At 44.2% G+C, this 17,262-nt stretch overlaps 1 protein-coding gene across 6 annotated transcripts in view; it reads right to left on the bottom strand.

Moving 5' to 3' along the window:
* ddr1 (discoidin domain receptor tyrosine kinase 1) overlaps positions 1–17,262 on the bottom strand; it is an 84,633-nt gene that overhangs the window by 24,228 nt on the left and 43,143 nt on the right. For all 6 annotated transcript variants that reach the window (XM_031788238.1, XM_031788228.1, XM_031788234.1 and 3 more), the window contains exons 3-8: positions 8,672–8,774; positions 6,081–6,156; positions 5,651–5,803; positions 5,265–5,412; positions 3,348–3,450; positions 2,462–2,648 (exon numbers count right to left, since the gene is read on the bottom strand). In XM_031788238.1, the coding sequence (XP_031644098.1) occupies positions 2,462–2,648; positions 3,348–3,450; positions 5,265–5,412; positions 5,651–5,803; positions 6,081–6,156; positions 8,672–8,774 (770 nt within the window). The remainder of the gene's footprint in view (positions 1–2,461; positions 2,649–3,347; positions 3,451–5,264; positions 5,413–5,650; positions 5,804–6,080; positions 6,157–8,671; positions 8,775–17,262) is intronic.

Genomic DNA, 17,262 nt, shown 5'->3' with positions numbered 1-17,262 from the left:
TCCATGAAGATATTTTTTATATCCAAATACCTCCGTTAGTTTGGTGTGTTATGCCCAGGAATCCCCTGGAAAAAGCGGTCACAACAGCACAGACAAAAACTCCAAATTATATCCATAATGTCCACAGAAACATGTCAAACGTTTTTTATAATCAATCCTCAGGGTGTTTTTCAAATATCTATTCGATAATATATCAACCGGGACAGTTGGCTTTTCACTAGGACCGGGAGTAACAATGGCCGCCTTTCTCTTTTGCGCACAACTCACTCTGAGAGCCCCCACCTATCCACTTACGCAATGTGGTTGTTCACGCTCATTCTTCAAAATAAAAGCCTGAAACTATGTCTAAAGGCTGTTGACACCATAGGGAAGCCATAGAAAAAGGAATCTGGTTGATGTCCCTTTAAATGGGCAATAGGGATGCATAAGAAACAGAGAGGTTTCAAAAACAGGGGCACTTCCTGATTGGATTTTCCTCAGGTTTTAGCCTGCAATATCAGTTCTGTTTAACTCACAGACACAATTTTGACAGTTTTGGAAACGGTAGAGTGTTTTCTATCCTAATATGTCATTATATGCATATTCTAGCATCTGGTCCTGAGAAATAGGCTGTTTACTTTGGGAACGTTATTTTTCCAAACATAAAAATAGTGCCCCCTAGCTTCAAGAGGTTTTAATCAGCACTACAGTTTTCAGCTGTGCCAACATAATTTCAAAAGGGTTTTCTCATGATCAATTAGCCTTTTAAAATGATAAACTTGGATTAGCTAACACAACGGAATGATGGTTGCTGATAATGGGTCTCTGTAAGCCTATGTAGATACTCCATTAAAAATCTGCCATTTCCAGCTACAATAGTTGTTTACAACATTAACAATCTCTACACTGTATTTCTGATCAATTTGATGTTATTTAATGGACAATAAATCAGCTTTTCTTTCAAAAACAAGGACATTTCTAAGTGACCCCAAACTTTTGAACGGTAGTGTATATATAGAGATAGATAGATAGAGAGGCAGAGGGAGAGATCTAGGTAACAGAACACATTCCTCTCCTGCGAGAGCGTCCTAGAACCAGGTTAGAGAACATATCTCCCTTTAGGGAACACAGAAATGTCAGGTTCCTGCAGTTATTTATGTGAACTGTGTGCTATTCTCTTCAGGTGTATGTTTTCTGAGATAACACATTGTAAAAAAGCAGGAAATAGCGATAGAAAGCTTTAGATAGCTTAGGTGCAGCATTCCGAGAGGACTGGGAAAACACTGGGATAATTCAATAATTCCCATCGTTAACGGCAGAGCATGGGGGAACTAATGAGTAACCCTGAAAAGTTCAAAACAGATCACTCATCGTTTGTATCTAGACTGGAAAGTCAAACTGGTCAATACTGTTTCTTTACTCATTTCTTTCATTCTTCCTGCTTGTTTTCTTTTATCTCATTAATTTGATTGTTTTAAAGTGTGGTGTGGTTTTAAATACAATTTCATTAAAGTTTTATTGTATTTAATAATATGTGTTTTTATTGTGGGCAGATCTCCAATCCCAGGCCTAACCAACATTCTAGACTGACTCCATTCCCGAAGAGAAAACAACAGGACATTAAACTGGGTTCACATATTAAACTGGGTTGCTTCACATCCAAAATCTTCCAACATAACAACACAACATTTCACCATAAAGAAACCATCAAACCACACATTCAGCCAGGGATACAACCTAATGGCCCCCAGAGACCAGACAACAGACAAACAATGTTAAACAACAGGAAAACAAAAAGCTAATATGATGGTGGGACTGAGAGGGTAATTAAAGACAATGTGCTACTGGCTTGTCACATGATGATAAAGAGAGATAAAGTGACGTGACAACAGTTATTATGTGTTGTGTAATGTTGTGCAACATTATTGTATAATGGATCACTTGAAGGTTTAATAGAGATGTATTGGACTGTGTGAGCCAAGGATTTTAGGAGGGATTTTGGGATTTAAAGACAGAAACACACATAGGCATAAGGGACACACACACCCTCCCTCCCTCTCCTCACACACACCCCCCCCCCCCCCCCCCCCCCCCCCTCACACACACAGCCTCCCTCCCTCCCCTCACACACCCTCCCTCCCCTCACACACACACCCTCCCTCCCTCCTCTCACACACACACCCTCCCTCCCTCCCCTCACACACCCTCCCCTCACACACACACCCTCCCTCCCTCCTCACACACACACCCTCCCTCCCTCCTCTCACACACACACCCTCCCTCCCTCCTCTCACACACAGACCCTCCCTCCCTCCCCTCACACACACACCCTCCCTCCCTCCCCTCACACACACACCCTCCCTCCCTCCCCTCACACACACAGCCTCCCTCCCTCCCCTCACACACACAGCCTCCCTCCCTCCCCTCACACACACAGCCTCCCTCCCTCTGCTCACACACACACACACACACATCCTCTTACCTGCATGGTGTGAAAGTTGCGTGTCTTTTCGAAGTGGAACTCGATGTCAACACTGCCCTGCCCGAGAGCCTCTCTGCTCCAGCCCAGGTAGTCATACCCCGGCCACACCCTCAGCTCCTTGGTCTCTGTGAAGTCATTCCCTCCTAACACACCGTCAAACAGCTGGCCCAGGCCTCCGAACTGAACCCTAAACACATACATACAGTACACACACATTATTACACCGTTATACATGTACTGTACACATGCCAAGGCATACACAGTCATACATTGTACATGTGACACACAGAGACATTCACACACCCTTTCTCTCACACACACACACACACACACACACACACACACACACACACACACACACACACACACACACACACACACACACTGCTGTATATAGGTCTGGGTTGCATCAAAACCGTTAGCTCATCCGCTATGAAAACAGTTGTGCCCCATTAAAAAGGCATATGTGAATATAACCTCCCTACTTTCCCCCCATCCCTGGACAATACAGTCTGGAAACAGAGTACAACACCCTCAGCAAATAAAGATCCTTACTCCAGATCATTTCATTCTTATTCGATAAAGTGGACAGAGAAAATAAACATTGGGTAGAGGAGTTGTTTCGTGTATGTGTATGACAGCCATTTGGCTGACTGCGGCTCACTAAGGCCCTGTTAACTACTAACAGATGGGATGAGTCCAGGAGTCCTTAATATATTCATCATCTTTTACCAGGTAGGTTGGCTGAGAACACATTCTCTTTTACAGTGTCAACCTGGGAAAAGTTGCATTTGTGTGGGACCCTACTAAAGCCAATGGAGGACGAAGACCAATCTCAAGTAGCCAGCCAATACCCACAGAGCTGAGAGAGGAGGATGATGCTTACCCTGACTCTATGCTGCCATCGTAGGTGGAATCGTTGAGGTACACAGGTGAGCCAGACAGGTGCATCACATGACCCACTGGAGCTGTGTACATCAACAGGCCATCTGAGAGAAAGAAAGAGAGAGGGAGAGGGTGAAAAAGAAAGAAGGAGAGAAAGAAAAATAGAGAGAGGGGGAGAGAGGGGAGGGGGAGAGAGTGAGAAAGAAAGAGGGGGAGAGAGAGAGATTGAGGGGGGGAGAGAGGGGAGATGAAGTATATAGAGAGAGACTACATTAATAATATACACTTTAATAAGATACAACATACATCATCTTCACCATCACCTGGTCAGCTACACATGAACTACATACGTTGGTTAAGCCTGTGTTTAGGAGATGAGAAACACACAGGCAGAGCAGACATCTCTCCAGTGAAACATTAGACCCTCTCTCCCCCCAGCCAGCCTGTATGGCTAATCAGCATGTTCTCCTAACACAGGTCTGAAGTCACTCACTGTAACTGTTTCACCTTCAGCACTCACATCCATAATAAACACAGCTTTTACAGAGGCGCAGAGTGTGTTTGTGTGTGCGTGTGCGTACGTGTGTGTGTGGGGGACATGGGCACAGTACCATTGGGGTCTTGCACAATAAACAAACCACATAGCATACCCGTTCCCCGCCACAATGTAAAACGATGATGAACAGGAATGTGTGCCGGGAAATGTGTCTTCCATTTCTGTGAATCTGCAAGTTATAGTGTTAGTGGTTCCAGAGACAGAAACCTCTCTAACAGACAATCATTCCAGGAAGATAGTCAGTCTATCCCCAGAGAGATACACAGAGGTTCAGTCTTAAATGACACCCTATTCCCTATACAGTGCACTACCTTTGACCAGAGCCCTGTTCAGGGAATAGCTAGTGCCATTTGGGATGCATCCAGATGCAGCGGCCCCAGGCATTAAGGCTCAGCACTAGGCTTGATTTACAGCCAGTCAGCCAGCCATTGTGTGAAGGGAGGAGGACAGAGAGGAGAGAGGAGACGTGACCCACCCATAAACACAGTGTAATTCACTGGTGCTCTGTGAGCACGGAACATACCATCTATCATCCTCTGTGCTGTAGTGTCTCTTATCTGTGGTAAAACTAGATGGTTTCATCTCAGGCCAAACCAGACAGTAAATTAAACATCATGGTGAGTGAACTCCATCTCTGCAGAAATACGTGCTTGAAGACACACATAATCAGCCTTATTACACACATTTACCAAATCTAGCAAACAGACTGTAAATTCAAGGCGACACACACAAAAGCATGCACACACTCACACACACACGCACACACATGCACACACACACACACACACAGCAAATAAATCTAGGGATGGTGAAGTTGTTGGCCATCCCCCTAAGTGTCTGTAGTGCAGACAGCAGAGATATGAGTAGACCGTGTGATGTCCTCTTTGCTGTGATCTTCCAAAGGCCTTCTTTTCAATGTCTGTCTGTATCCACTTTACACTCTTAGAAAAAATGGTTCTGGATAGATCCAAAAAGGGTTCTATGCTTGCTTCATATATGGCCTCCCTAAACGTTCTATATAGAACCCTATTGGAATTCAAGGCTTCTATGTGGAACCAATTTTGGTTCAGTGAAGAAGAACCCCTGGGGTTCTGATCAAAGAACCCTACAAAAGGGTTCTACAGTATATAGTGCCGTATATGAAGCAAGCAATATAACCCTTTTTGGTTCTATCCAGAACCTTTTTTTCTAAGAGTGTATTAATTAATCTGCTCTAGACCCACACACATGCAGAACCCATCCACACACGTTTCCCAACTATCAAACAGACAGACAGACAGACCTACAAATACACACACACACATATGCACACACACGCGCGCATGCACACACACTCGCGCATGCACACAGACTGTGACTCACCGTTCCACAGACAGCCATAGAGCTCAACTCGTAGACAGACGCTCATGACCCGGTCTGCCAGGGGGTAGAATCGGACATAGCGGGCAACAATGGGTGGACCCAGGTCCTTCAGAACCACATCATAGGTGTTCTCATTCCCAGACACCACCTGGTGGATGAGGGGGGGGGGACAGTCAAGAGTAGCATGGAGACCCATTGAATAACCATGAATAGCATAATTAAGCAATTAGATGTGAAAACTAAAACTAGTGAGATTCAAGTATGTTGTGAGTGAGTGGGTGGCTGAATAAAAGTTTTGCATAAGACAGAAATGATGTCAGAGAAGTAGAGCCAAGGGGAGAGAGATACATTAGATAGATAACACACACACACACACTTGTCTTTACCTCCTGCCCCCAGCGGTCCTTCCAGGTGATCCAGGTGCGTCCGTCTCGGGAGTAACGGAGCCGGTAGCTGCGGGCAAACTCCCGGCCGTGCCCGTCGGCATGGCGACCCTGGGTACCCACCAGAGCCAGGAAGTGCAGCGAGCGCAGGTCCACCTGGAAGACAGAGAACAAGATGTCTCTAGTCACTGATCCAAGGTCAGTTGTAATGTAGTGCTCTGACCCTCAAGACCATCCTAACCCTCTACCTCCAACACAGGGAAACTTGGGAAGCTAGGAAACTTCTACCATGATGAAATAAAACACAAACTCTAACCCAATGAAATGTGAGTATTGGTAGGATGATTGCACCTCTAGCCAATGGAAACAGAGAATCCTACACATACAGTGTGTGGTTGTAGCCCATGGAGTAGGCCTGTGTACTCTGTCTGACCTGGAGGTACTCTGAAGCACTGGGGAACACTGCTCCTGCAGGACACCACGCACCATCCCCCTCTCCTTTACTCAACCTGGGAGACAGAGAGACAGAGACAGACACAGAGAGACAGAGATGAAGACAGAGAGAGAGAAAGAGAGAGAGAGACAGAGACAGAGAGACAGAGACACAGAAGGAGAGAGAGAGACAGAAGGGGAGAGAGAGACAGAAGGAGAGAGAGAGACAGAAGGGGAGAGCGAGAGAGTGAGAGAGAGACATAAACAGAGACAGAGACAGAGAGGGGGGGTTGTTGAATTATGAATTTATGGATTCCATAATGAGATAATTCTGGATAGAATATAACTGTATCATCCAAACTATCCCAACCACAAATACTTCTTACAGAGACCACAATATCCTTCACCACAAACAGACCACAGTACAACCACTTAGTCGCTGGCATTAGGATCAATTCACACTGAGAACTGGACCACATGAAGCAAACCAAACTTGGACCATATAAAGACCAGCCCTAACACCAAGACACATTTCTTCCTGTCAACATTGTTGAATCGAATGCTAATAAAGTTTTACTACATTTGATGGTGATCCCACTGAGGTCAACCGAGACCACGCACACCACAATCTACCATTCAGAACACTAGATCATTGACACTGATGGAGGGAGGGAAGGGGGAGATAATAGAGGGAGGGATGAATGGATGAAGGGAGAGAGAGAGACAAACCAGGCCTCTGCATCCTGCATCAGCCAAAATGATTATTATGACAGATCACTGCCGTGCAAAACGAGAAAAACTGTCCAAGTCCTCTATTCCCCCAGTCTTTCTATCCCATTCCCTTCTTCCCCTTCTCTTCATCACTCTCTATTCCCTCTCTCTCTTTCTCTCTCACTCTGAGACCAGCCAAGTCCTCTATTCCCCCAGTCTTTCTATCCCATTCCCTTCTTCCCCTTCTCTTCATCACTCTCTATTCCCCCAGTCTTTCTATCCCATTCCCTTCTTCCCCTTCTCTTCATCACTCTCTATTCCCCCAGTCTTTCTATCCCATTCCCTTCTTGCCCTTCTCTTCATCACTCTCTATTCCCTCTCTCTCTTTCTCTCTCACTCTGAGACCAGCCAAGTACTCTATTCCCCCAGTCTTTCTATCCCTTCCCTTCTTTCCCTTCTCTTCATCACTCTCTATTCCCTCTCTCTCTTTCTCTCTCACTCTGAGACCAGCCAAGTACTCTATCCCTTCCTCCTTCTCTCTCTAAATTCCCTTCCTCCCTCTCTCCATCTAACATGCTGTCATCCAGCTGCTTTGGGACAATATCAATGAGCACCTCCCTAAGATCACACACCAGGCGTCCTCCTTCCCTCGTTCCATCCCTCTTTCTAGCTCCCCTCCTCCCTCCATCACAGTGGCACACCCATTTTCCCTACTTCTCTCTCCTCAATCGCCCCCCCCCCTCTCTCTCTATTCCCCCCTCTATCTTTCCCCTTTCCCTCTCTTCTCTTCTCTCTCCCTCCATTCTCACTCTCTTCTCTCTCTCCTCCATTCCTTCATACTATCTATCTATCTCTCCACTCCCTCTCGCTCTCTCTCCTCCCATCCTTCATACTATCTATCTATCTCTCCACTCCCTCTCGCTCTCTCTCCTCCCATCCTTCATACTATCTATCTCTCCCCTCCCTCTCGCTCTCTCTCTTCTCCCATCCTTCATATTATCCATCTCTCCCCTCCACCTCTCTCTCTCCTCCCATCCTTCATACTATCTATCTCTCCCCTCCCTCCCTCTCACTCTTCTCTTTCTCCTCCCCAATCTCTCCCAATCACCCTCTCTATTTCTCTCTCTATTCCCCATCCTCTCTCTTTTCCCCCATCCTTCTGTCTTTATATCACTCTCTTCCCCATCTCTCTCTCTCTCTCTCTCTCTCTCTGTCTGTCTGTCTCTGGTGTCTCTTTAAGGGATTGGGACTGATCACCTCCACATGGACTGACAATCAGCCAGAAAACGCAGCCCAGACATGGCAGGCTAAGAGAGACATGGAAACACACAAGACGCACACACACACACACACACACACACACACACACACACACACACACACAGTGGATATCGAGTCATAGGCCACGTGAATCTGCCGTGTCTAACAGGCTGGTCATGTAATGTCATGACCTAATGTGCTATACAGAGACACGCTGGCCACAGTCTTGTGTTGTAATCTAATAGTCTTCTCCTGTGTGATTTAAACATGGTGACAACAGATGGCAGACATAGTCAACGGTAGAGAGATACAGACCCAGAACCAGACATGAATAGAGATAATGTAATTACACACACACACACACACACTTTGAATACTCTATTTGCACTCTTCACAGTCAAGCATTGAGGTACAAAGGACCCAAATATGTCAAAGGTCACAGAGTATTAGAATCATGGAAACCAGAAACAGAGATAAGCTACAATAACAGCTGGCACAGAGCTATACAGGCCAGCTGCTGGGCTTCTTCCCTTTGTAAGGTATGCAATAATGCAGGCAGGCAAGCAGGCAGGCAGGCAGGCAGGCAGGCAGGCAGGCACGCACACACACCGACATACGTACCTGCCGTGTTTGGCCTCAGTAGAGTCTGACCAGGCGCTGGAAGCCGTGATGTCAGAGTCAGGGATGGTGCCATCCTCCATCCCCAGGGCATAACGACACTGAGCTGCATGGATGTGTGTGTGTGTGTGTGTGTGTGTACATGGGACCGTGTGTGTGTGTTAGTGTTTGTGTGTGTGTGTGAGAGAAAGGGAGACACAGACAGAGAGAGGGGGGGACAAGAATGAGAAAGAGACTACGTAACATAATTCATCATGCCTGTCATACAGAGAGTAGAGGATAGAATAGAATATTATACTATCATACACATTGTACTACACATTGTACTATCATACACATTGTACTATCATACACATTCTACTATCATACACATTCTACTATCATACACATTCTACTATCATACACATTCTACTATCATACACATTCTACTATCATACACATTCTACTATCATACACATTCTACTATCATACACATTCTACTATCATACATATTCTACTATCATACACATTCTACTATCATACACATTCTACTATCATACATATTCTACTATCATACATATTCTACTATCATACATATTTTACTATCATACATTGTACTATCATACACATTCTACTATCATACACATTCTACTATCATACATATTTTACTATCATACATTGTACTATCATATACATTCTACTATCATACATTCTACTATCATACACATTGTACTATCATACACATTCTACTATCATACAGATTGTACTACCATACATATTCTACTATCATACATATTTTACTATCATACATTGTACTATCATACACATTGTACTATCATACACATTCTACAATCATACATTGTACTATCATACACATTCTACTATCACACACATTCTACTATCATACACATTGTACTATCATACACATTGTACTATCATACACATTCTACTATCACACACATTCTACTATCATACACATTGTACTATCATACACATTGTACTATCATAAACATTATACTATCATACATTGTACTATCATACACATTCTACTATCATACACATTCTACTATCATACACATTCTACTATCATACGCATTCTACTATCATACACATTCTACTATCATACACATTCTACTATCATACACATTCTACTATCATACACATTCTACTATCATACACATTCTACTATCATACACATTCTACTATCATACATATTCTACTATCATACACATTCTACTATCATACACATTCTACTATCATACACATTCTACTATCATACACATTCTACTATCATACATTGTACTATCATACATATTCTACTATCATACATATTTTACTATCATACATTGTACTATCATACACATTGTACTATCATACACATTCTACAATCATACATTGTACTATCATACACATTCTACTATCACACACATTCTACTATCATACACATTGTACTATCATACACATTGTACTATCATAAACATTCTACTATCATACACATTCTACTATCATACACATTCTACTATCATACACATTCTACTATCATACACATTCTACTATCATACACATTCTACTATCATACACATTCTACTATCATACACATTCTACTATCATACATATTCTACTATCATACACATTCTACTATCATACACATTCTACTATCATACACATTCTACTATCATACACATTCTACTATCATACATTCTACTATCATACATTGTACTATCATACATATTCTACTATCATACATATTTTACTATCATACATTGTACTATCATACACATTCTACTATCATACACATTCTACTATCATACATATTTTACTATCATACATTGTACTATCATATACATTCTACTATCATACATTGTACTATCATACACATTGTACTATCATACACATTCTACTATCATACAGATTGTACTACCATACATATTCTACTATCATACATATTTTACTATCATACATTGTACTATCATACACATTGTACTATCATACACATTCTACAATCATACATTGTACTATCATACACATTCTACTATCACACACATTCTACTATCATACACATTCTACTATCATACACATTGTACTATCATAAACATTATACTATCATACATTGTACTATCATACACATTCTACTATCATACATTATACTATCATACATTATACTATCATACACATTCTACTATCATACACATTCTACTATCACACACATTCTACTATCACACACATTCTACTATCATACATCGTACTATCATACACATTCTACTATCATACACTCTACTAGCATACATTGTACTATCATACATTGTACTATCATACACATTCTACTATAATACACATTCTACTATCATACACATTCTACTATCATATATATTGTACTATCATACACATTCTACTATCATATACATTCTACTTTCATACACATTCTACTCTCATACACATTCTACTCTCATACACATTCTACTATCATACACATTCTACTATCATATACATTCTACTTTCATACACATTCTACTCTCATACACATTCTACTATCATACACATTCTACTATCATACATTGTACTATCATACACATTCTACTATCATACACATTTGACTATCATATACATTCTACTATCATACACATTTGACTATCATATACATTCTACTATCATACATATTGTACTATCATACACATTCTACTATCATACACATTCTACTCTCATACACATTCTACTATCATACACATTCTACTATCATACACATTCTACTATCATACATTGTACTATCATACACATTCTACTATCATACACATTTGACTATCATATACATTCTACTATCATACACATTTGACTATCATATACATTCTACTATCATACATATTGTACTATCATACACATTCTACTATCATACACATTCTACTCTCATACACATTCTACTATCATACACATTCTACTCTCATACACATTGTACTATCATACACATTGTACTATCATACACATTGTACTATCATACACATTGTACCATCATACACATTCTACAATCATACATCAGGAGTAACATGATAGCTAAAAGGATCTTAATTTGACCTGTTTCTCCCAGCAGGAAAATAATCCTGCAGCAACAGGAAATGTTCATTATTGTGTGGATTAAAATAACGGACATTTTTGTTAAGGCAAATCAAGTCGAACACACTACAAGTTTGCGAAATGTCCTGCAACAACATGGTGATCCTACACCTGTACATGTCATTGTTGGAGCCAGTCATTGGTCACGCAGCATTAAGTAATCTCCATCTCGATCTTTCCTTGTCTATATTCCCTATCTTTCCTTCTCTATATTTCCTATCTTTCCTACAAGGCACCCTACTCCAAGGTTCTGGTCAAAAGCAATACATTCCATAGGGAATAGGGTGCCATTTGGGACACATCATCACACTGCGTAGGGGAGCTCATCCAATAATGTCCTTGTCACTTCTTATTTCTCTTCTAGTCACTCAGGAAGAAACACGTAGAGTCAATGTTAATTAATAATCTAATAGGATGAATATTGAAGAATAGGAGCTGCCAAGGTCATTACAAACAGATAACCTGTTAGTTTATAACCCTGAAGAGGTATCATTCTCCATAGTTTTTACTTTAACAGGCAGATGAGGTGTGGTGAATACAGGGGTAAAAAGAGGAGGGGGGAAGGAGAAAGAGAAGGAAGAGGGGCATGAGGAGGGGGAGGGGAGGAGAAAGAAGAGGAGAAGGTGGAAGTGGAGGGGATAGTGAAAGAGGGGATAAGGAGGACATAGGGCAGACAGTTAACCAGATTAAATGGACAGCTCTACTCTGCCCGGTGAAAATATCAGCCCCGACAACAGTCCTACAGGCATATGTCAACCAGGCATTATCAAACGACTTAACTATCTGCCATGACTTAACTAGAGGGCCAGACTTGACCAAATAGAGGGCAGAGAACCAGTCTTCACAGTGAGTGAAAGAAAGGGGGTGTGGGGGGGTGATGGAAAATGAGATGCGACAAAGGGGTGATGCTAGTGGGGGGGGGTATAACTCAGTTATTGTTATGGATGCTGTCACTGATATGGGGACGTGGATAACTGATAGTGTCATTGATATGGGGGCGTGGATAACTGATTCTGTCATTGATATGGTGCGTGGATAACTGATTCTGTCATTGATATGGTGCGTGGATAACTGATTCTGTCATTGATATGGTGCGTGGATAACTGATTCTGTCATTGATATGGTGCGTGGATAACTGATTCTGTCATTGATATGGTGCGTGGATAACTGATTCTGTCATTGATATGGTGCGTGGATAACTGATTCTGTCATTGATATGGTGCGTGGATAACTGATTCTGTCATTGATATGGTGCGTGGATAACTGATTCTGTCATTGATATGCTGGCGTGGATAACTGATACTGTCATTGATATGCTGGCGTGGATAACTGATACTGTCATTGATATGCTGGCGTGGATAACTGATACTGTCATTGATATGGGGCCGTGGATAACTGATGCTGTCATTGATATGGGGCCGTGGATAACTGATGCTGTCATTGATATGGGGCCGTGGATAACTGATGCTGTCATTGATATGGGGCCGTGGATAACTGATGCTGTCATTGATATGGGGCCGTGGATAACTGATGCTGTCATTGATATGGGGCCGTGATAATGATACTGTCAGCGATATGAGGGCATGGGGGGGGGGTGATAATGATGCTGTCAGTGATATGAGGGCATGGGGGGGTGATAATGATGCTGTCAGTGATATGAGGGCATGGGGGGGGGGGGGTGATAATGATGCTGTCAGTGATATGAGGGCATGGGGGGGGGGGGTGATAATGATGCTGTCAGTGATATGAGGGCATGGGGGGGTGATAATGATGCTGTCAGTGATATGAGGGCATGGGGGGGGGGGGGGGTGATAATGATGCTGTCAGTGATATGAGGGCATGGGGGGTGATAATGATGCTGTCAGTGATATGAGGGCATGGGGGGGTGATAATGATGCTGTCAGTGATATGAGGGCATCGGGGGGTGATAATGATGCTGTCAGTGATATGAGGGCATGGGGGGGGTGATAATGATGCTGTCAGTGATATGAGGGCATGGGGGGGGGTGATAATGATGCTGTCAGTGATATGAGGGCATGGGGGGGTGATAATGATGCTGTCAGTGATATGAGGGCATGGGGGGGTGATAATGATGCTGTCAGTGATATGAGGGCATTGGGGGGGGGGTGATAATGATGCTGTCAGTGATATGAGGGCATGGGGGGGTGATAATGATGCTGTCAGTGATATGAGGGCATGGGGGGGGGTGATAATGATGCTGTCAGTGATATGAGGGCATGGGGGGGTGATAATGATGCTGTCAGTGATATGAGGGCATGGGGGGTGATAATGATGCTGTCAGTGATATGAGGGCATGGGGGGTGATAATGATGCTGTCAGTGATATGAGGGCATGGGGGGTGATAATGATGCTGTCAGTGATATGAGGGCATGGGGGGGTGATAATGATGCTGTCAGTGATATGAGGGCATCGGGGGGTGATAATGATGCTGTCAGTGATATGAGGGCATGGGGGGGTGATAATGATGCTGTCAGTGATATGAGGGCATGGGGGGGGTGATAATGATGCTGTCAGTGATATGAGGGCATGGGGGGGTGATAATGATGCTGTCAGTGATATGAGGGGCATGGGGGGGTGATAATGATGCTGTCAGTGATATGAGGGCATTGGGGGGGGGTGATAATGATGCTGTCAGTGATATGAGGGCATGGGGGGGTGATAATGATGCTGTCAGTGATATGAGGGCATGGGGGGGGGGTGATAATGATGCTGTCAGTGATATGAGGGCATGGGGGGTGATAATGATGCTGTCAGTGATATGAGGGCATGGGGGGGTGATAATGATGCTGTCAGTGATATGAGGGCATGGGGGGGTGATAATGATGCTGTCAGTGATATGAGGGCATGGGGGGTGATAATGATGCTGTCAGTGATATGAGGGCATGGGGGGTGATAATGATGCTGTCAGTGATATGAGGGCATGGGGGTGATAATGATGCTGTCAGTGATATGAGGGCATGGGGGGGGGGTGATAATGATGCTGTCAGTGATATGAGGGCATGGGGGGTGATAATGATGCTGTCAGTGATATGAGGGCATGGGGGGTGATAATGATGCTGTCAGTGATATGAGGGCATGGGGGGGTGATAATGATGCTGTCAGTGATATGAGGGCATGGGGGGTGATAATGATGCTGTCAGTGATATGAGGGCATGGGGGGGTGATAATGATGCTGTCAGTGATATAAGGGCATGGAGGGTGATAATGATACTGTCAGTGATATGAGGGCATGGGGGGTGTTAATGATGCTGTCAGTGATATGAGGGCATGGGGGGGTGATAATGATGCTGTCAGTGATATGAGGGCATGGGGGGTGATAATGATGCTGTCAGTGATATGAGGGCATGGGGGGTGATAATGATACTGTCAGTGATATGAGGGCATGGGGGGTGATAATGATACTGTCAGTGATATGAGGGCATGGGGGGTGATAATGATACTGTCAGTGATATGAGGGCATGGGGGGGTGATAATGATGCTGTCAGTGATATGAGGGCATGGGGGGGTGATAATGATGCTGTCAGTGATATGAGGGCATGGGGGGTGATAATGATGCTGTCAGTGATATGAGGGCATGGGGGGTGATAATGATGCTGTCAGTGATATGAGGGCATGGGGGGGGGGTGATAATGATGCTGTCAGTGATATGAGGGCATGGGGGGTGATAATGATGCTGTCAGTGATATGAGGGCATGGGGGGTGATAATGATGCTGTCAGTGATATGAGGGCATGGGGGGGTGATAATGATGCTGTCAGTGATATGAGGGCATGGGGGGTGATAATGATGCTGTCAGTGATATGAGGGCATGGGGGGGTGATAATGATGCTGTCAGTGATATAAGGGCATGGAGGGTGATAATGATACTGTCAGTGATATGAGGGCATGGGGGGTGTTAATGATGCTGTCAGTGATATGAGGGCATGGGGGGGTGATAATGATGCTGTCAGTGATATGAGGGCATGGGGGGTGATAATGATGCTGTCAGTGATATGAGGGCATGGGGGGTGATAATGATACTGTCAGTGATATGAGGGCATGGGGGGTGATAATGATACTGTCAGTGATATGAGGGCATGGGGGGTGATAATGATACTGTCAGTGATATGAGGGCATGGGGGGTGATAATGATGCTGTCAGTGATATGAGGGCATGGGGGGGTGATAATGATGCTGTCAGTGATATGAGGGCATGGGGGGGTGATAATGATGCTGTCAGTGATATGAGGGCATGTGGGGGTGATAATGATGCTGTCAGTGATATGAGGGCATGGGGGGTGATAATGATGCTGTCAGTGATATGAGGGCATGGGGGGTGATAATGATGCTGTCAGTGATATGAGGGCATGGGGGGTGATAATGATGCTGTCAGTGATATGAGGGCATGGGGGGGTGATAATGATGCTGTCAGTGATATGAGGGCATGGGGGTGATAATGATGCTGTCAGTGATATGAGGGCATGGGGGGTGATAATGATGCTGTCAGTGATATGAGGGCATGGGGGGGTGATAATGATGCTGTCAGTGATATGAGGGCATGGGGGGTGATAATGATGCTGTCAGTGATATGAGGGCATGGGGGGTGATAATGATGCTGTCAGTGATATGAGGGCATGGGGGGGTGATAATGCTGCTGTCAGTGATATGAGGGCATGGGGGGGTGATAAGTGGGGAAGTTCTAACTCAGTTTCTGTCAGTGAGTCAGTGGATAGGAATGTGGGGTTGGAAGATAAACCCTCTGAGACACACACACACCTACCCCCTACACCCCCACACGGACAGGCCTGTTTCATTACATCATTACCTAGCTGCCAATAAAACTCTCTCTCCAGGCCTCCCCTTCTCTCTTTTTAGTCCCCTCTCTGTCTCAAATTGGCTTTCTTCCCCTTCTGTCATTGCCCTCTCTGTCTCCATTGCCTTTCTTCCCCTTCTGTCATTGCCCTCTCTGTCTCCATTGGCTTTCTTCCCCTTCTGTCATTGCCCTCTCTGTCTCCATTGGCTTTCTTCCCCTTCTGTCATTGCCCTCTCTGTCTCCATTGGCTTTCTTCCCCTTCTGTCATTGCCCTCTCTGTCTCCATTGGCTTTCTTCCCCTTCTGTCATTGCCCTCTCTGTCTCCATTGGCTTTCTTCCCCTTCTGTCATTGCCCTCTCTGTCTCCATTGGCTTTCTTCCCCTTCTGTCATTGCCCTCTCTGTCTCCATTGGCTTTCTTCCCCTTCTGTCATTGCCCTCTCTGTCTCCATTGGCTTTCTTCCCCTTCTGTCATTGCCCTCTCTGTCTCCATTGGCTTTCTTCCCCTTCTGTCATTGCCCTCTCTGTCTCCATTGGCTTTCTTCCCCTTCTGTCATTGCCCTCTCTGTCTCCATTGGCTTTCTTCCCCTTCTGACATTGCCCTCTCTGTCTCCATTGGCTTTCTTCCCCTTCTGTCATTGCCCTCTCTGTCTCCATTGGCTTTCTTCCCCTTCTGTCATTGCCCTCTCTGTCTCCATTGG

This window comes from Oncorhynchus kisutch, linkage group LG2 (assembly GCF_002021735.2).
Source record: "Oncorhynchus kisutch isolate 150728-3 linkage group LG2, Okis_V2, whole genome shotgun sequence".
Taxonomy (NCBI): Eukaryota; Metazoa; Chordata; class Actinopteri; order Salmoniformes; family Salmonidae; genus Oncorhynchus; species Oncorhynchus kisutch.
This window is presented reverse-complemented; position numbering and strand designations above follow the sequence as displayed.